At 53.1% G+C, this 19,454-nt stretch overlaps 1 protein-coding gene across 4 annotated transcripts in view; it reads right to left on the bottom strand.

Annotated features, from left to right (window-relative positions):
* The window catches only part of DNMBP (dynamin binding protein), a 35,261-nt gene extending 16,892 nt beyond the window's left edge, over positions 1-18,369 (bottom strand). The window contains exons 1-5 of one of the 4 annotated variants that reach the window (XM_058029660.1): positions 18,301-18,369; positions 11,379-11,544; positions 9,890-10,068; positions 7,546-7,668; positions 5,071-6,996 (exon numbers count right to left, since the gene is read on the bottom strand). In XM_058029660.1, the coding sequence (XP_057885643.1) occupies positions 5,071-6,996; positions 7,546-7,668; positions 9,890-10,034 (2,194 nt within the window). In that variant the 5' untranslated portion in view covers positions 10,035-10,068; positions 11,379-11,544; positions 18,301-18,369. Of the gene's footprint in view, positions 1-5,070; positions 6,997-7,545; positions 7,669-9,889; positions 10,069-11,378; positions 11,960-18,300 lie in introns of those variants that run through there. The other 3 variants (XM_058029663.1, XM_058029659.1, XM_058029661.1) reach the window with 3 other exon arrangements.
* Positions 18,370-19,454: the final 1,085 nt, after the last annotated feature.

Raw genomic sequence — 19,454 nt, 5'->3', positions numbered from 1 at the left:
GCATTCACACACACAGCTACATGAGACAGATGCTGGCAGAAAGGGCACAGGAACAAACAAGTTTTCAGACACATGGAGGCCTGACCATCATAAAGGGCTCCTTCTGTCCCTTTGCCCAGACCCCAGCACCCTGCTGCCACTTCCCCTGAACCCCCACCAATATTCTTGCACGAACAAGCCAAGCTGCACAAATCTGTCTGCAGCTGACTCTGACACAGCCACAGCATCAAGGGAATGATTTCAACCATGCCAAGACAGCCCAAGCCTTCCACTTTGGTAATTCTGCAGCTCCAGGGTGCTATTTGATGGGACTGGAGACCTGGAGATGGCTTGGGGACCCAGGACACAGGGCATGCAACTGTTGTAGCACAGGCAAGGGACCACTGCAGTACTGAGGGGTGACAGTGCAAGAGATTGCCATTGGTGACAGCCCCCCAACATGCAGGTGCCTGGGTGTCCTGCCCAGGTGAATTAGGCAACTCTGAGTACTTGTTCTCTGCATATGTCTGAGTGCTTCAGCAGCTTCCTCTATTTCTTGCTTTGTGCTGCCTGTGAACAGCTGCCATACTCATGCTCAGCGTCAGGAATTGGTTCCTACAGAATCTATTAATGGTGGGTTATAAAGAGGCAGTGGGAATAACCCCAGCATCTCACCCTCTCCCTCATGAGGAACCTTCTCTGAGCCCTGACAGAGCAGACAAACCAGGGCCACAAGTTTTAGGGTGTACCAAAACCATGCAGGAGCAACAGAAAGCACAGCCTTGAGTCTGTGTCACCTGTGCTTCCCTCCCACCTGGGCCTTCACAAAACCCCCTTGCAGAGGCTGCAGGGAGGGGTGACAACCTTGATGTTGTTTCTCTAAGTGCCAGGGAGGAGCCTTCCTGAGAGAGGCTGGCTGTGCTGGCCACCCACGTGTACCAGGCTCCCCGTGCTGCCCCGGTGCCAGGGCAGGGTGAAGGCACACCCAAGGGAATTGCCCCCCATTTCCCTGTGTACCTGGGTTTTTCTTCCTGGTCTGCACAAACTCTGAGTGCCGCAGGGCACTGGGAGCCGTCCGTCTGTAGAAGCTGTTTCTCTGCAGCACAGAGCCCACCCTGTTTTCTTCCTCGGCCTCCTGCTCCCAGAGCTGGCTCCAGTCGGGCCGGCCCGTGCGTACCCTCGAGTGCTCTGCTGCCCTGCTGCTGCTCTTGGCTGGCCTCCCAGGCCCTGGGGCTTCTCCTTCCAGCTCCCCACAGCTGTCGGAGTCAATGACGCATGTCTCGAACTGTGTGTAGCAGGTACCTGACCCCAAGTTCATACTACCATCTCCTGAGGACCTGACAGCAAATGCAGGAACTTCAGAACCTCTGTCTGGACTGCTGTGCTCCATGACATGGCCTTTGGGCTTCCTGTGCTGTTCAGAGTCTTCTTCATCTACTTGGTCTCTGACATGTGGCCTTTCCTGCTCTCTATATGCTCTAGGGCCTCCATCATCTCTATACCACTTTTCTCCTTCCCTACATACTTGATTGACTCCATCCTCTCTATACTGCCTTCTCCTCTCCCTATACTCCCCAGAATTCCTCTCTTGCCTGTGCCTATAATGTCTTCCATGCTCACTGCAGTCCCTAGGATCTCTGTAGTCCTGATACCACCTTCCCCCCTCCCTACAGTCTCCAAGGCCTCTATCCTCTCCATACTGCCTTGCTTTCTCCCTATACTGCCCAGGTACTCTGTCCTCTCTGTTCCGCCCTCCTCTTATCTCAGAACTACAGTTTCTGTACTGAACACCCTCCCTCTCACACACCCTGTAGTTTCTGTCCTCTATATCCTGTCTTTTGCCTTCCCAAACATTGTCTGCTCTCCTGCAGTCCATGTACTGCATCTGTTCCTTCCAAAAACCTCCGCAGTCTCCATTCCTGCTCTGTTGGTCCACGGAGTTGTCCTCCTGTCTCCTGGAACTGTCCCAGCCACTGTCTGCTCCTCGGCTGCCCGGGTACGGCCTCCTTGTCGCCCTGGGTGTGTTGCTGCAGCCGGCCAGGTCCCGTCTCCGTACAGCACCACAATCCTCATATTCCCAGCTGAGGAGCCGCGGTTCCCGTCTCGGATCCTCCATGCAGCCTCTCCTCTAAGGACAGGTGCGCATAGTCCTGTGGGGTGTGGCACAGGGGCTGGCTCCCCTCACCCTCTGCTCCCTGAGCCCAGCCCCAGGCTGACGGCGCTTCTCCACTCTGCTCCAGCACTCCCGTCCCAAGCGAAACCCAGGTGCTGCTTCCTGAAACCAGCCAGCAAAGGCAGGGGCCCAATCGCCGGCAGCCCCGGCCTCCTCCACCTGCTGCCCAAAGTAATCAGTAACCAGCCCTGAGCAGGACGGGAGCCAGGCTGGGCAGGCCTGCACCGCCCAAACCGGCTCCGCGGCTTTGCCAAAACCTCTCCGCAAGCAGCTCTGAGGCAGGGAGGAGGAGGGCACTGGAGCATGCAGAGGCCCTGCCCCGAGACCAATGTCCTCAGGGAAGGGAAACAGAGCATGTGTGAGACCGCAGGAAGCCACAGAGCAGAGGTGGGACACCAGATCTCCTACTAGATCTTCTTCTTTCCACCCCTGATGGCATGGAGGAAACAACGTGGTCTACAAGAAGCTGGGCTCTGCTCCACACTTTGCTGGGGCAAACTGAGGCCTTCAGGCTGCCCCTGGCTCAACCCTGATGCTGAGCCCATCCTCTTCCCAGCCCTCAGCACAGTCACACGAAGCTCAGGAGAGGAGCTGCTCCCTGCATGACAGACCAGTGCCTCCACAGTACCATGCAGTCACAGCTGCATGGTTCCCTGCTCCAGGGGGAACAGCTGGTCCACCTGCTGACAGGAACAGGCTTGAAGGGATTACCTGGGTTATGGAGTCTGGTGCCAACACACCAAATAAGTTTACAGAAGGCTAGAGAAATACACACTCCAGTAATGCTTCTCCCTGCAGGGCACAACATATCCCCAATTTTCCATGCCAAACACAGAGCTCCTATAAGAAACCAAGACACAACCACAGCATGCCCTTGACAGAGAGCACGAGAGCCTGCAGATGTCATCCATGTCTCAGGTTCTTGCAACACTTGCTAGGAACGCAGAGCCCATGCCCTCAGCTGGTAGAAGACAAAAATAAAACCAATGGACTCTTCTACTCCAACTGCAGAAGAGCAAGTGCTAATCCTGCCCCAGCCTGGTGATCAGTAAAACCCCAGTGTGCTCATAAAGACACACCAAAAAAACAACCTGATGATTTTAAACACTTACTGTAGAAAACTGCGTATTTTCTAATCTTCCTTTGGCTTCCAAAAAATACACTGAAGGGCTGGATTCCCCACTATCAACTATTTCTCCTGTAAGACTATGCCTGCCCTGCTTTGGTTGCTGGTCAAATCTTAGTGAGAGCTTTTCTGCCTCCAGTGTCTCCACGTTCCTAACAGTGGTAAGGCAGAGGTCATGCCTCAGGCATGCCACAAACACGTTTTGCTGAGTTGATGCAATGCCAAATTACTGTTCTGCCTGCTGCACTAGAGCTGGGCTCTCTGGCCACACTCAGATGTGTCAGCAGGGACATGGCAGAGCTTGGGTAGAACACATCTTCATTACATGGCTAGAGAGGTCTCTTGAACAGGAGAAAAATCCCCTAGGACTACTGAAAGGATACTAGCTTGAGGATGCCTCAGGATAGTGCATTAGTTCTTGCCTAAAACTTCTAGTTCCAGGAACCAACAGGTTCCACAGGATCAGGCCTCTACCAGGAAGCACTGGGACAGTGGGAGACACTTCCCAGCAAGATCCATCCCATCAGAAAATTTCCCCTGATATTCAGCCTAGACTTTTCTCTTCCTACCTTCAAGTTATTTTATCTAGCTTCAAATCCTCTAGGCCTCCTTCCCAGCATCCCTTTTGCACACCACTGACATGAAGGTTGGTCACCCTGTTTTCCTGGTGCAGCCATACCAGCCTTCATTGCCATGTGCTCTGCCTCTGACACGATCATGAAGCAAGTCCCTGGGCTCCTCAGTGCTGATTAAGCAGTGGGAGGATGGAGGCAATGAAGTCAGAGTGAGCAACTCCCAGGCAGGAGCTGGCATTTCACTCCATCTCCCGCATGCAGTGCCCACATTTCCTGCATGTCGTGGGTTTCAGTGACAGAACTGCAGTGTCAGAGCTCCTGGGAGAAGCCTGGGAAGGAACTGTGGGAGAAGATGTATGTGATTCCATCTTTCCATTTGTCTACTGTAATATCAAGTGTAGCATAATTAACAGCATTGATCTTTACGTGGCATCTTCAGGTTTCAGAGACCAAATGTGCTGATATAATCATGGGAAATTCCTCTTTTCTGAGTAATTTTTTTCTGGGGTGCAAGAACAAAAGTCCCATTTTCAGCTACAGATATGCCACAATTGTAAGCTCTTTGCTGTTCTTACCAACAGAATAGTCCTATTTTCTTGTCCTGGACTTAATGGATGGCAGGAGCACAGGGGCAGGTTTTACTTTTTGCCCAGTAATCCATCCCACTCCCAGGTCAGGTTCAGTCCCCTTCTGTGCACCCCTTCTCATACGAATAACAAATCCCCACAGGTCTGTATCAGTACCAGAGCAGAAAGCACAGGAAACCCAGTGCCCTGACAAGTTAAGAGCAGTCACAGCACAGACATCAACTCAAATCTCAACTGCAGGACCCCCAGCCTTGAAGTTGCTGCTCACTCCCCTACAGATAGAGGGGATGAGGCAGGGAGGTTGGAACTGCAGCAGCAGTGGTTTTGCTTTTCATCATGGACATACTGGGAGTAGATGAGATGAAAGCTCTGGATGTATGGTGGGGCTGGAAGAGATGGGACAGTTGGAAGAAAAAGGGGGTGGGGAAGATCAGGGCAAAGGGATATCCAGAGAAAGACACAGTGATTCCCCAAGGCAAAATCATGATGATATATACTGCAACAGTACTTACAAAATTATCAAAATCAAGAATTAAAGGGTATAAAAGACTGCCTTCAACAGTGTCTGTAAAACAGCAGAAGCACATGTGCTCCTGAAGCATTCCCCATCCCACACTGTTGCAGACTCACCTCTCAACTCCTGCAGCTCCATGCTGAGGCTCTCAATATTGGAGTCACAGAAATCAAGGTTCTCCATGGTCTCTGCTCTCACCAGCTCATCCTGCTGCTCCTCCAGCATCAGGCTTAGCTCGGCACGGGTCTTGCTGTACGCCTCCAGATCTCTCTCCACCTCTCCAATTCTAGTCAGCAGGATAGAGCTGGAGGAGGCTGATCCTGCCTGTGTCAAGTCCTCACATCCCTCCTCCAGCCGCTGCTCTGGGGTGCTGGGCCGAGGCTGTGCAGGGGCCACGTGTTTCCGCTGGTTGCTGGGTGGAGGCCGGGGCGCGGGCCGGGAGGGTCTGACCGAGAAGGACAGAGCCCTGCCTTTGGGCACCTGGCCACCCTGCACCTGCAGGGTGCTGGGCCGAGGAGGGGGCGGCCTCAGGGCCCTTCTCCTCTCTGCCTGCCTGGAGTGGGACACAGATTCAGGAGACCCACGGACAATGTCCTTCTCAGAGCTGTAGTCCAAGATGGAGAAGTGACGGGAGACCTTGTCCTGCTCCGCACCAGTACCGGACAGGCTCTTCTCAAACTGGGCCAGCTGCTCCGTCAGTTTGGAGTCCAGGTCCGTGCAGCTGTCCCCCTGCACTGCAAGAGGGCAGCACTCCCCCCAGCTCCCAGCCCGTGTGTCCAGGCTCACCTGGGCACTTCCTAAGCTGGGACAGGGCTTGGACTTCTCCAGTTTACTGTCCATCCTATTGTCCAGGTCCTGGGTCCTGCTCTGGCTCTCCTGGGGCTCAGATGCTGCCCAGCTATTAGTGGATGAAATCGCTTGGCTCCTGCAAGGATTTTGGGGGAAGGGGGGTGCCTGCAAGGGCACAGTGGGGCTGTCTCCACCATGCTTAGGGAGGGAGTGACTTTCTGAGTTTCCTGGGGTGGCTGAAGTAGTCCCTCCAGGTTCCAGCTCACCTGCTTGGCCAGGCCTGTTGCCCTGTGGGGGAGGCAGCTGGGCAGAGGGGTGAATGCCATTGACTGACTTGGTGTGGTTAGAGGGGACTGAGCCCACCGTGCCTTCGGGATGCAGTTCTTGGTGTCCTGTGCTGGGAAAGGCCTGGTGTTGTCTCAAGTCAGTGCCAAGAGGATCCTCTGACCTCTCTGCCTTGTGAGACAAAATGGTGGCAGGCTCAGGATCTGCAGCCAAGCCATCCTCCTTTTCCCTGCTATCTTTCTGGGGCAAAGGAGGAGTTTCAGAGCAAGTGATTTCTGGATCTTGATGGGTGTTCAATCCACAACTGCCTCCACCTTGCAGATCCCCACCACTCACCTTTTCCAAACAAGCCTCAGAGGCTTCCAGCCTCACAAATCTGTGTGGAAAGATGCCACATCTTCCTCTCAGCTCCCCCTCCAGCCAGCCATCCTCCAGAATGCCTACAATCCGAATCCTGTCACCCACATCAAAATCCAGTTCCTTGGACTCCAGGGCTTGGAACTGATAGAGGGCAACACCATAAGTACTCCCTGGCTCCTTGTCATCTTTGTGGGGCATCTCTACTGTCCCATTGGTGTCACAAGTCCCTGTGGGCTCTGGATCCACTGAGGTTCCTGGTGCTCGCAGAGGAGTAAGCAGTTCCACAAAACCCTCTGGGAAGATGCCCCTGCAGCCTCTGAGCTCACCCTCAAACCAGCCAGGCTCTGGGACACCAATAATGTTGATCACATCCCCTTCCCTGAAGTCCAGTTCCTCCTCCAGCTGAGCAGACAGGTCCATCAGGGCCTGGGCTTGGCCCAAGGAGTAGGCAGGCACCTCCAGGAGAGGGCTCTGGGACAGCTGACGTCTCCGAACAGAAAGGCACAGCTCCCTCACACATGATGAGGGGAAAAAGCCCTTGGAACCCCAGCTGCTTCGGCCCTGGAGCCAGCTGGAGGCCAGGGGTCCCCCCAGGATCACCAAGTCTCCTGCAGAGAATGAGACACAACAGTTCAAAACTGCTCTCATTATTGCTTTCCACCTCTTATTCCTGCCTCCACATTTCCCTCCTGGCTGTGGGTGAGGACTGGCACTCTGTTAGAGCACAGTGCATGCTGGGGATGCACACAAGCACAGGATGGGATTAAGGCATGAAGTATCAACAGCCTCTTGTACATCTAAGATACACAGCTTGGCTGCAAAGCCGTACAGGTGCACTGAGGCTTTCATTCTCCCCCAAATGCAAGTCTAAGATTTGGAGATTAGAGGTCAGTTAAAAGGCAATTGTAAATTTACTGTGATCAGGTGATGCCAATTTTTAGAGTTTCATGAGTAATGACAGATCATGAGAAACTTGTATGCAAGTGGCAGAAGCCTAGAGGACCATAGTGGATTTGACATGACCTATGTCATGAGGAATTAGGAGATTCACCTCTTTCTTCTGTCACTCTAGGCAGGATGCTGTGACTAGGTTCATCCATCTGGAAGGACAGGTGAGGCTTTTGAGGTGCAAAACAAAGGAAGGGAATGGAGATTACCTCTCTGCAATGACAAGCTCCCTGGCTCTTGAGATGTGAAGTCATTGGTACAAACAAGCAGTTTTTCTCCCTGCTTCAAAGGGGGAATATCCACAGGTTCAACAAAGCTGCTAGGAAACTGCCCTAAAAGGAGAATGAGCTGTCAGCAATCAGTCTTTCCTGTGACCCTCCACCATTGCCACCCTCCTTCCAGTTTTTGGGATCTATTCATCTCTGGCTAAAGGAAAATACCCAGTTACCCTGGGTGCCTCAATAGCCTGGTGGAAGAAGAACGAGTTTGGGAGCCAGGAATTCCTGGGGTTTTAAGTACTTAAGAGCTAACAGAGAACAAAAAGCTTTGAGCCCTTGGCTCACTCCAGGCAACCACAGGCTGTGTGCATTGCTGGGACTGTGCCATCAGCATGGAGCTTCCAGGAACAGACATCCTGGGTTTTCTCTGCCCTTACTGCTTCCTTCCCAGCTCAGACCCATGGTGAGGACTAAGGGATCCAGCAGTGCTGGATCATGGGAGCAGTGTCTTCTGACTGGGCAAATCCACTTGGTGCTCCTTCCTCCACAGGGCTTGGCCCCTGTGCAGCCTCAGCACAGAATTCAGGCTGCCGCCCTGAATGGGATGGCCACACCTGTGAGTCACAGGCTCTGTCACAGCTTCAGCACTGCTGGGACTCCAGGGACATTCCCCACTGTCATTCTGAGGATCTGTTTCACCATAGCACATTTGTTGGCCACCAGATGATACCCATCAGATACTAATTTCAGTCCTGAGAGCACATGACATGGCAGAGCCCACTGCAAAGGCCACTAAAAATGTATTTCTTATATAATTTGAGGCAAAGGGATATGATGAAGTATGGGCTAGTACCACACTCAGCATTGCCTCTGGGTGACCAAATATTTTCTAATAAAACCTGGAAACACCGTATCCTAGACACCCAGAGCTTCACACTGTGTTTAGGCAATTTGACACTTGCTATTCTCTGCTGCTTCCTTCACAGTTTTAACCAACTCTCTTTTTCCTTATCCTAGTTTCCTGCTTTGTACATGGAAACAATATAATGCTGTAAGAAAGGAATTACTGTACATGGAGTTACAGTAATTATTCCACAGAGTAATGAGTACTAGGCTGCAACACCTCCACAGCTTCTATTATAAAGTGCTTTTTCAATTCCCTATAACTTTAACTTAGAAAGCTGGGCAGAAAACTACAACAGCTGTTCCAAGGGAAAGCAGGAATGCAATTGGGTTTTGAGATAAAGGTCACTAAAAACATTCAGTCTGACTTCAGCATGTTTCTTTATCTTTGAGCTATGACACATATCTGTTTCTTATTCCTTAACAGCTTCATCTTCTATATAACAACCTCACCAGTTATGCTGGGAGACAAAACTCTGTTGAAAACTGCACACATAATCCTTGCCCAGTGACTTCAGCCAGCAGCAACAGGGTCAGGCACAGGCTCATTCAATGCCACTTATCAGTCACATGGAGCACAGGAGGGAAGTGCTCCTGTCCACCTTTGCTTCAGACAGTACACAGCTTGTGGCTGTCAGGAGAGACCAGACTGCTGCTACAATAGCAGCCCCATCTCTACAGCCAGGGATGAAATCAGTCCCACCCTCTGCTGAAGACAGAGGCAGGCTTATGCTTTGAAGTGGCCTGGCTTTCATTTCCCCAAAGCTCACACATCTTCTTAACATCAGGATTAAGATGAGAAAGAGCTGCCTAAACAGAGACTATGAGGCTCTTAGTGTTTCACTAAGAGCATTCTGCTGCTTCAGAGGTTTCTCACACCCCCCTAAAAGTTTAAGAGACTTGCACACCATTCCAGGCACCAAGATATTGATGGCAATTTGTGCAGGAAGATGCTTTGAAGCAGAAAGGAGGAAGGGGCTGAGTCAGAGGGCTTAGGGGGGACACATCGTCACTGTTGTTCTACCTCCACTGACAAGGTCACTTGGACTGGTTTCCAGAGTGGATGCATTTCCACTCTGAGTGCATCTGTTTCCTTTCTCCCCTTCCACTGCCACAGCAGGTCAGCACACAAGCTAGCCAGGAAATGGGCAGTCTCTCCACAGAGACTGGAACAACCAGTATTGTGAAGCTCCTATCTCCTCGAGAACTGACTCTCCACTAACCTCTCTCAAAAAACAACACACAAGTCTGAATACTTGACACAAAGCTGGCAGGAGACCAGTGGCAACTTGCACTCTCAGTCCCAATCCAAGCCCATGAAAGATTCAGTAAATCAAACCAGGTCCTTCCCCACCAAGGGAAGACGTGCTCATGGAGTGCACATTTAGCAGGCACTTGCACAGACCCAGGTGCAAGCACTTCCAGCTCTTACCTGTGACACCTTCCTTCTTGCCAAGGAGCCAGAACTCGTCCACCACAGCCAACACCTCGATGACATCTCCCACGAAGAGGGGCAGCTCTTCAGAGACGCTGGGACAGAAATCAAAGACTGCCCGCACCACGGAGCCAGCCTCCATTGTGCAGGGTCTGAAGGCAGGTCAGTGCCTAAGGCTGAGACAGAGAGAAATTTGTCAGCACCCAGAAACACCAGAAATTATCAGAGATAAGCCCAGGAAGTAAAACCCTTCCTGAGAACAGAGGCAGCAATGCAGCCCCTGTGGTCTAACCTGCCTTGTCCCACCCCTGTGGCTATCTCTGTAGGATCATGTGTTTGTGTTGCAAGAGGGGGGACAAGCAGCAAGAAATTTGGAAGTGAATTCCCGTCAGGAAGGAAGCAGGAGGAGGGGAGGAAGCTCAGCATTTCCCTGACATGTGGGGCACAGCTCAGCCTGACAGGGCCTGGTGGGCAGCCAGCACCACTTGCCTGCACGTCCCACCACACATTCTCTGGCAGGATGGGCACAGGAATCCCCCTCCCCATGCCACCACTCAGGGCCACAGGAACTGCATGCTGAACCAGCACCACAATTCTGGCCCAGCAAGAGAAGAGGCACAAAGTCCACTCAGGCAGGATCATACCACCATCCTCATTCTCAGACCTGACTGGAAATATCCTTTCTGCCTTCTAGGTACCTGGCTCAGACATTCCCTAGGTGGCCCCACCATTGCTCTAGGCAGAAGTCAGACTGAGATGAGGGTACAGACCCCATTCAAGGTTCTGGGAGCCAAGGCTAAAAATGCCTCCTGGCAGGAGACTTGAAAGCAGGCAAAGACCTCCTTGTCAAGGGCTATGTCCTGGATCCCCCCTTACTCTGGGAAGTGGCTGTTGAGGACACTCTTCTGTATAATTTCTGCTTTTCAGCCTCACTGTCATGGAAGTACACTGCACCAAGGCAGCAGCAGTCCTGCAGCTTAAGCTGCTCCTTTGCCTCCTCCCAAATTCTTCAGGATGGGAACAGAAAGGTTCATCCATCCAAAGCAACGAGAATTCCTCACCTTCACCTCAGACCAGTGAGTCTGCTTTCACTTTCAGACCCACTGCAAATGCAGGCACAGGACAGCGCTGCCAACACCTCTCGGCGGTGCTTTCAGAGCCCTGCCCTCTGTGACGCTGGGACACCGGCGTTCTCCCTGCCAGCGCTCTTGGCACGGGCTGCCTTCCTCCCACATCAGACCCAGTCCCGTTCTGTCCGTGTGGACACACCTGCCCTGCCGTGGGACACGCTCTCCTCCCTCCCCAGAGCGGCTCCAAGCGCACCGGGAGCAGTCCCGCTCCAAGCCGCTGATCCCTGTCCCATGTCAGCCCGGCTTGCCAATCCCCTGCCCAGCCTTGGGCAGAAAGAGAGCAGTGACAACTCCACAAAACACAAACACACGGCCCCCAAGGGCAAACTTTCCCCGTACAGCCACACACAGCCCACCTGAGCCCCGGCGAGTCAGACAGAGGGGAAGCTAACACAGGCAGGAGAAATATGTTCCCACTGATGAGGTGCAGCCAACTTCCAGCGAGAGTGCCAGTGGGGGATCCAGGCAGGGAAAGGCTTTCTGCTGACGGGACCATTCTGTTTATCCAGTCCGACTCACCTCCTGGGAACAAAGCGGGTTTGTGCTCAGCAGGAACAGCTTCCTCATCACGTCTCTCCCCGCCCCCAGCCATTCCTCGGCTGCAGCCAGCACGCTGTGCCCCTGGCCACCCTCACCTCTGCCATCCTGTCTGTCTGTCACTCCTATTGCTCTCCACTGCCTTCCCCATCGCACGTGGGCTCCTTGGGACACAGGCTGTCCCTTTGTCACCAGCTTTGTGCGGGCTGTACAAACAAAGAGCCCAATATCCAGCAGCAGAGAGCACTCTGCCACCAAAAAGAGATGAATGGACTGGAGTGAATCAGGAGCACAAAGAGCTGCAGTTCAGCATAGCAGAAACCCACTGAGGCAGAAGGAGTAACAGTATTAAAAACATGACCATGTGGAGCAAGGAAAAAGATGGAAGAGCTATCAATTAGCTTAAAAATACCAAAGACAAGTAAGGCTCCTTCTGCTGTTGAGGTGGGGTGCCTGGGGCGTGCTGCTGCATGTTCTCATGGGAACAGGAGCAGCAGCAGGCACAGCAGCAGCAGCCCCTTGCAGGCACCCAGGCTGCCCTCCACCCCCAGACAGGCTGCCAGCTGAGCTCAGGCTCCCAGGAATCCTTGCCATACTCTGAATATTCAAATTCACAGCAGCACTGGACAAAGAGGGGAAAACATATTGCAGGCATAATTGCTGCCTTGGGGTAGTTCCTCCAGGAGTACATGATGGTACAGTGAGATTTCTTGTACGTCTTCTGTCAAAAGTGTAATGTAAGAATGGGCAGAGGTATGCAAAGATTACAGTAAGTGTGCTACAGACCCAAACCTGGCTCTGCTACAGTCACTGGTGCTGAGAATGCAGCCCTGCCACTGATCCCACCCATGAGAACAGGAGTGTTCCTTCCTTTAACACACCTGCAGCTCTGGGGACTCATCATTAAAATGTGCAAGATTTTCCAATGAGACAAAGATAGAGAGGGACAGGCAGGACTGCAGTAGCTCCAGCATGTATATATTAATTATATAAACTAATTATATTAGTTATAATAAACCACTAACCTACTCACGTCCAAAGCATTCCCTGAGAGGCAACTTGTAAGAAAGCGTGAAGCAACTTCTGAAACTGCCAAAAAAAGAATCCCAACAGGCTCATGTTCCCTCAGCAGTACCGAGAAGAGCAAGATCACTCCCTGACTCCATTGGATTATAGACAGTATGCTCCCGTATTTGCAAGCAGTGAATCAGTCTCGTGGAGTTTGCTTGCTCCATGACACGAATTGAACACAAAATGTTACATTTTCCAGGGCCTTGGCCTTGTCTTACTCCCTGCAGTGCTGCCTGCCAACACTTTCTACAAACCCCCACCTAGAGAAGGAAGCCTCCCAGCATATTCCAGACTGGAAACTTACTGAGTCCAACTCTTCAGACTTAATAGTGGACCCGATCTTCTTCCAGATCCACCCTAGAAAACAAGCATTCAGCAACAGCTCACGCAGAGGCTCCAGAAGGAAAAGCAGACTGCAGGGAGAGCCGGGCTCAGCCTGTGATCCCCTGTGAGTCACAGCTCCTGACAGCTGGCCAAGCACCTCTCACCTCAAGGATGGGTGATCCCTGCCTGCCAGAGGGAAGGAGGAGAGCTGTGCCACAATGGAGCAAACTCTGGGGTTTCAGGCTGGGGGAGCTCAGGAGTGCGGATCGCACGGCTCCTGCCCCCGCCCAGCAGCAGGGCCGCATCCAAAGAGAGCCTCACTGTGCAAGTATGAAGCTGTGGCGCAGCAGGAACTCGCCCTGCTGAGAACACACAGGCTCTGTCTCACTGCCTGATCCTGCACAAACCAGGTAACGTGTTCCTGGCGCCTGAGCACAGCCTGTCTGCTGCCGAGCTCTGCGCCTGACACAACGGCACTGTGCAGCAGGGCAGAGAGTGGATTCCCAGGGCATTAATCACTCCCCCCAGTCTGCAGGCATGCATGCTCAGCACACACTAACATTACCTTCATGGAAGAGTGCTTATCCCATTTTGCTGTTAGCTCTGGAGTGTGTCTGGTCCAGCGTGGGCTGATGGAAGCAGGGACCAGAATGAAATGATAGCTATTAACTCTGTTACAATATTGTTTTGAGATCTTCAGCACAGACTGGGTCAGCCAAGAAATGGCATTTGCACACAGACTCTGAAAACTTCTTCTATCCCTGCTTTTCTTGCAGCTGAAATTGTGCAGGGTAAGAAATCCAAAATAACGGACCCACCAGCATCAAATGTAATTGTCAGGCACTTGCTAGAAGTACCATCACTTAGATGGAGGCAGGACTACTAAAGATGCTGAAGCAAGGATTTTAAGCACTTAAGAGATAAGGCAGCAACGCAAAGAGGCCATTTAGGCTGATTACAAGAAGTATTAACAGCCCCAGCAAAAAGGGAGACTCAAAGGGTTTGAGGGCAGCTAATCCACTCCTATCCCAAAGCACTGCTCAGACCATGAGATAAAAAACAATAACGGATGGATGCCACAAATTAAGCAGCAAGGAAACCAAACTTAACAGGTGCTATTGCCACTTGTTTCTGCACTAAATAATACATTCCAGCTTCTCACTCAAGAAGCAGCACTCTTAGAACTGACTATGGAGAGTATGACTGCACTGTAACTGAAAAACTAACATTTCACCAAACAGACCAAAAGATGCCATGTGGGCTTCCACAGGCATGCAGGATATGCACAAGAGGGACAAGTGGATTCTTGTCCAGTGGATGTCTCAATCTCTGTAAGAACTTTAGAACCTGCATGAGCAGGTCATATTGAAATGGTCATATTCCCAGAAATGTACAAAGACAAGCCTGTCACAAAATTATTAGAGAAATTAATATTAAAAATGTTAAACAAATGCTGTCAGTGATCTTCTTAAAAATTGAAAAACACCTTGCATTTCACCTAGGTCTTTTCATACTCTCTCCCACTCATTGTAGCTGTCTGTTCACTGAAAACACAATCCACCCCAGTGACAGAGATACCCCTCAGCTCAGTGCACCCTTCAGCTGCTGGAGGACTGGCTTTGACAAGAGATCTGCTGCAGCTCTTGCTGTGCTCTAGGCTGCAGGATTAGTACCCAGCACACAGTGGGAGGAATCAGCAGTTATGCTTGGCTTCTCACACCATTGTGTCAAGAACAGAAGCTTACTAAGTACATACTAAACATTTCTACCTTTTTCCTCCGTTCCTCCCTGTGTCCTGCAAATCCTGACAGCCCTCCCTCCTCCATACCCCAATGCATCTGCCCAGCCTGCACTGTCCTCATTCACACTTTTAGGAGAGGACATTACCTGCACACCGGCACACCCTGACTGCTCCCACGAGCCTTCAGAGCTGTGGCCACCCCCACTCCCTGCTCAGAGCAGAACATGCTGCTCTGTAAAGCTCCCCAAGGTCCCTGCTCGCCTGCACATTCCTGGGTGGAATAAACAATACCCCGTTGAGCCAGGCTGCCTGGGCCCCAGCTGGAGATGGTGCCAATGCTGGGACTGTGGCTCCAGCAAATGCAGAGCTGATCCTGTGAATCCCAACAGAATGGACAACGCAGCAAGCAGGGCAAACCCCCAGGCTGATGGTGCTGAGGAGAGGAGCCTTCTCCCACCAGGGAATGCTGGTCTCTGCAGCTTCTTGATAGGACATGCTGCCTGTCCCAGCAGATCCCTCAGATCCAGCTGAGCTTCACAAAGTGGGAAACATGAGAGCTCTTCTGCACTCCACCTCCTAACGCCACATAGCTCCCAGGAGGAAGAGGAATCTTCCACTCTAAAAAGAAATAGCTTCTTTTGCTTTGTCTGTGACCTGATAGATCAAAAATCATTGCTATGAATACATTTTTGGTTGGATCACCGACCCCTGGAGAACCAGGACTATCAAGTAAAGGACTGCTTAAGCAAGCTCTGGCCTCCCACCACACCTGTGTGGCACAGGTGCTCTGCAGTACACCACACAAGTCATTCAAACCACTACTTCTCTCCAGCTGGGCTCTGGCTGTCAGTGCTCTCACCTGCTCTGTCGCAGGACGTGTCTGAGGACAGGCTGGTGGTGCTTGTGTGGGTTAAGAGTGGCGTGGCAAGGAAGCAACAGGAGCTCGTGCTGAGCCAGACAGCAAGCAAATGGAAATGATCTGGAAACTAGAGCACAGCATCAATTTTTAATGCAAAGCAGGACACCTCGCCACAACATGTGAGCAAGATGACTGTGATGGATATTTAATCTCTGGCAGTGGGGAGCCAAGCATACAAAGGCCAGAACACCAGCTTGGGAGGCCAGTGTTTCCCAAATTCTGTATGCTGTGGCAGCACACACCTTACAGGCTGTGTTACAAAGTCTTGTCTTGTCCAACCATGTACCACCCCAAGGTACATGGTTGGGTCTTTTCCCAGTTTTGCAGACAGGCTAAAATTATACAACTTAGAATAAGGAACAGACAAAACCCCAAGAGCAGAATCACCATTGATGTGCAGTACCTGTGGCTGGGCTACAGGTGGTGAGTAGCATGCAATTACAAAATTAGTCATTACACCTTGAGTACATATTCAAAACAAGTTGAACTGGGACTACAAGGACATTCCTTAACCAGTACTGTAGCACTTGATTTTGCACCCTGAACAATATTCTTCAAGATAACTTTTGGACAGAAGCCCATTATGATGCTTTGGGTGGGGAGTCCAGAAATCTGGAAATAACTTGAAATTTTGACTTGGAAACTCTGTTCTTTGCTCACCATGACTCCTGTTCTGTACTGTATCTGCAAAGAACCTCAGTCCTCAGCAGGGACTCTGCTGCTACCTGAGCCTCTTCCTTTCAGAGTCCCTGGGTGCTCCTGAGAAGGAAGCAATAAATTTCATCTCCCCACAGAAAACTTCTAAAAATAAGACAAAGTAAAAACGATATGACTCAGAAGTGGGGTTGAGTAATGTGATTAGAAATATACTTTTGCTAGAGGTTAAAGGGAAATTATCAGTTAAGGCAGCGAAGTGCTGAGGTAAGCACAAGTCAGGCTGTCCCACCTAAAGTTACATCACCACTGTCACAAAGTCCATCTGAGGTCACCCACTGCAGGGACACCTCATCTGCACTCAGAACCCCAAGAGGTCACACAGCCATGGTTCCCATGACAGCTGGCAGAGGTGGTGCCCTGTAAAGCTCTAAAAATCACTCCTTTCCTCTGCCCCTACTGCTCAGCTCCTCCCATCCCATTATCAACAGTGCTTTAAAACTTGTATGTTCAAGCTAGTTCTTAATGTCACTGCTAATTCTAAGCAGAGCAGCTGGAGAGACAACTGAAACCTTTGGCCCTGAGAGAAGAGAGGATGTCACGAACAGAAAGTGGAGGCCAGCTCAGAGACGTGGGCACTCTCGGCGCTATGGAGGCCTCACACACGAGCAGGACGCATTTAGACACTGCCCAGCACGACTCACAGCCAGAGTGAGTCAAGATGAGGGGGATGATGGTGACGTCTTGTAGCACGGTACTGAGGCTGTATTTGGCAAAGCATCTGCAAAACTGCAAATTCTGTATCTATGAACTCTTTCAGATGAAGAGATAAAATCTCAGTGGAAGCAGAGGCAAGGGGAAAGAAAGCCTTTTCAGAAGAAACTGAAAGTTATGGAATCATGAAAAACTCAAAGCAGACGTTTATGTGTATGACACAATTACAGGCTTCCTAGGTACTACAGAAAGAATGAAAGGCCAGAAGTGGAGAGAGAATTTCAAACAGCAGGAACAGCAGCAGAGATGTTTGAACCCAAAGGCCAAATTACATCAATGACAGGATCGGCTGAGGTACCACTTAAGGTCAACAAAGGGACAGCAGAGGAGCAGCAGCTGCCTCTCAAGAGTACTGAGGGTGACCCAAGCTACATCCCCTGGCAGGGCCACTGGAGGAGACACCTCCAGTGTCAAGGCAATGGGGCCAGGCTGCCAGTGTTGCAAGAGGAAATTGTTTGCAAGAGTGAAAACAGGGAATTCTTTTAAGTTTCTCTTTTCAGGCTGCCTTGAACCGAGTGAATGCCCTCAGAGGAGCACCCGGGAAAGGCACAGTGCTGCAGCCTTGAGCTTCTGCCCTCTGTGTACAATCACTTGTGCCACCCTCACGGGTGCAAAAACTCCAACTCCCGCTGCCAAACCACCGTGGGACGGCCACATAATTTCTAAAAGGCCAGGTGCTCGCCTGCAACAAGCTGTCCAGGCAACACCAGCCACCATCCTGCCGGCCTGGTGGTGACCACCCGGGTTAGCACTGCCTGAACAGACACGGCTTGAGAGACCACAACCACAAAGTGCAATGTGGGGAGCAGACGGGCGGCTCCCGCGGTACGGCACAGCTGCTCCACGCTGCCCAGGCACCCGAAGTGCTCCCAGGGCAGAGTGTGTGCTGTGGGACGGGGCACAGCGAGCACCCAGCTGGGCACGCAGGGCTGGAGGGCCACACGCTGCCCTGGCGCGGCTGGCACGAGGGGAGCGCACCCAAGCGAGCTCGCAGCACCCCAGCCTGGGGCAGCCGCCGCCGGCCAGCGCGGCCCAGGGCAGCCCCGGCACCGGCAGCCCCCGTGCCCGCGGCCAGCGGGGCCCGGAGCGGAGGGCGGGAGGCGCCGGCGGGGCGGGGGCCGGGCCGCGCTGGGGCCCGGTGGAGGCGCAGGCCGGGGGCGGCCGCGGGATGGGGGGAGGCCGGCGGGGCAGCGGCCAAGCCGGGCAGCGGCGAGCGGGGAGCGCCCGGCTCCCCCTGGCCGCTCCGGCGGGTCCCTACCTTCTCCCGGCCCGCTCCGGGCGCTGCGGCCGCTCCGGCCCTGGGGGTCCCGCTCCCGCCTCCGCCCGCCCGCGGCCGCCCAGCCCCGCCCGGGCCCCGGCCGGCCCGGCCCCCAGCGCCCGCCCCGCCGCCCGGCTGCCTCCGCCCGGCCCGTCCCGGCGTGGTGCCGCTGGGTAGGCGGAGCTGCTCGGCGGGGCTGGCCCGCAGCCTGGGGAGCCCAGGGCCGCCGGTGACGTGCGGACTTCGCCCTGTGCAGCACCGCGCGGCCCCGGGCTGCGAGGCATTCCCCTCGGCGGCCCACGGGGCCAGCCCGCCGCGGGACCCGGCGCCCACCATGGCGTGCAGCCCTCCCCGGGCTGGACACGGCCCTCGTGCGCCATGCACCGGGCCAGGCTGCCGGCAGAGCACCCGGGAGCCCGGCGCGGAGCCCGGCAGGCAGCTGCCTGTGCGAACCCTCTTCTGCTTCCCCTCAGAGCGCTGCCGCCTCGCACACACTGCGGGGCTCCCCTTCCCGCTGTTGCCTTGTGGGAATCTCGCTGCCTGCTCGGCTTTGGCTTTGGCAGCCCTGACGAGTGGGTCTACACTGTCCATCTGGTGCAGTCTCAGCTTTGCCGCTAGCAGCCTCCTTGGCTGCTTAGATACATTGTAAGACCGTGCCAAAGCATTGAGATGGATAAAACCAAATTGCTCCCCAGCAGAAATCCACGGAGAGGGCCAGTTTGTGCATCACAGAGGATCTGGCATACAAAGTATAGTAGGTCCCGCGCTGGATTTCCTGGCAGGCTAAAAAAAGCCTCCATGCCCCAAGGGATACCATCCCTCAGCAACACGTAGAGCCCGGAATCTCTAAATCCCCCTGAGCAGTTAGCACTGTTTGGCACTTGTTTGTGCATTTAGCTACAGTTCTCCATAGCAACCACACAGATCTCAGCTTGACTTGCCACCAGCCAGGAGCGGGTGAGCAGAACGCGTCGCACGCCGGCGCTCAGAGTGGTGTCAGTACGTGCACAGGCTGGGTGCCGATTCCCGTTTGTTCTGCTGCGGGGGGGACCCGCGCCGCTGCCTTGGCACGATGCCGTGGGCAGGGGGCCTGAAGCTGCACAGGTGCTCTATTCTCTGCAGGTGTGGATGCTTGTAGACGGTTTCTTGGTGCT

This window comes from Melospiza georgiana, chromosome 8 (genome assembly GCF_028018845.1).
Source record: "Melospiza georgiana isolate bMelGeo1 chromosome 8, bMelGeo1.pri, whole genome shotgun sequence".
Lineage (NCBI taxonomy): Eukaryota > Metazoa > Chordata > Aves > Passeriformes > Passerellidae > Melospiza > Melospiza georgiana.
The sequence above is the reverse complement of the archived record's forward strand: the minus strand, read 5'-3'. Positions and strand labels throughout refer to the sequence as shown.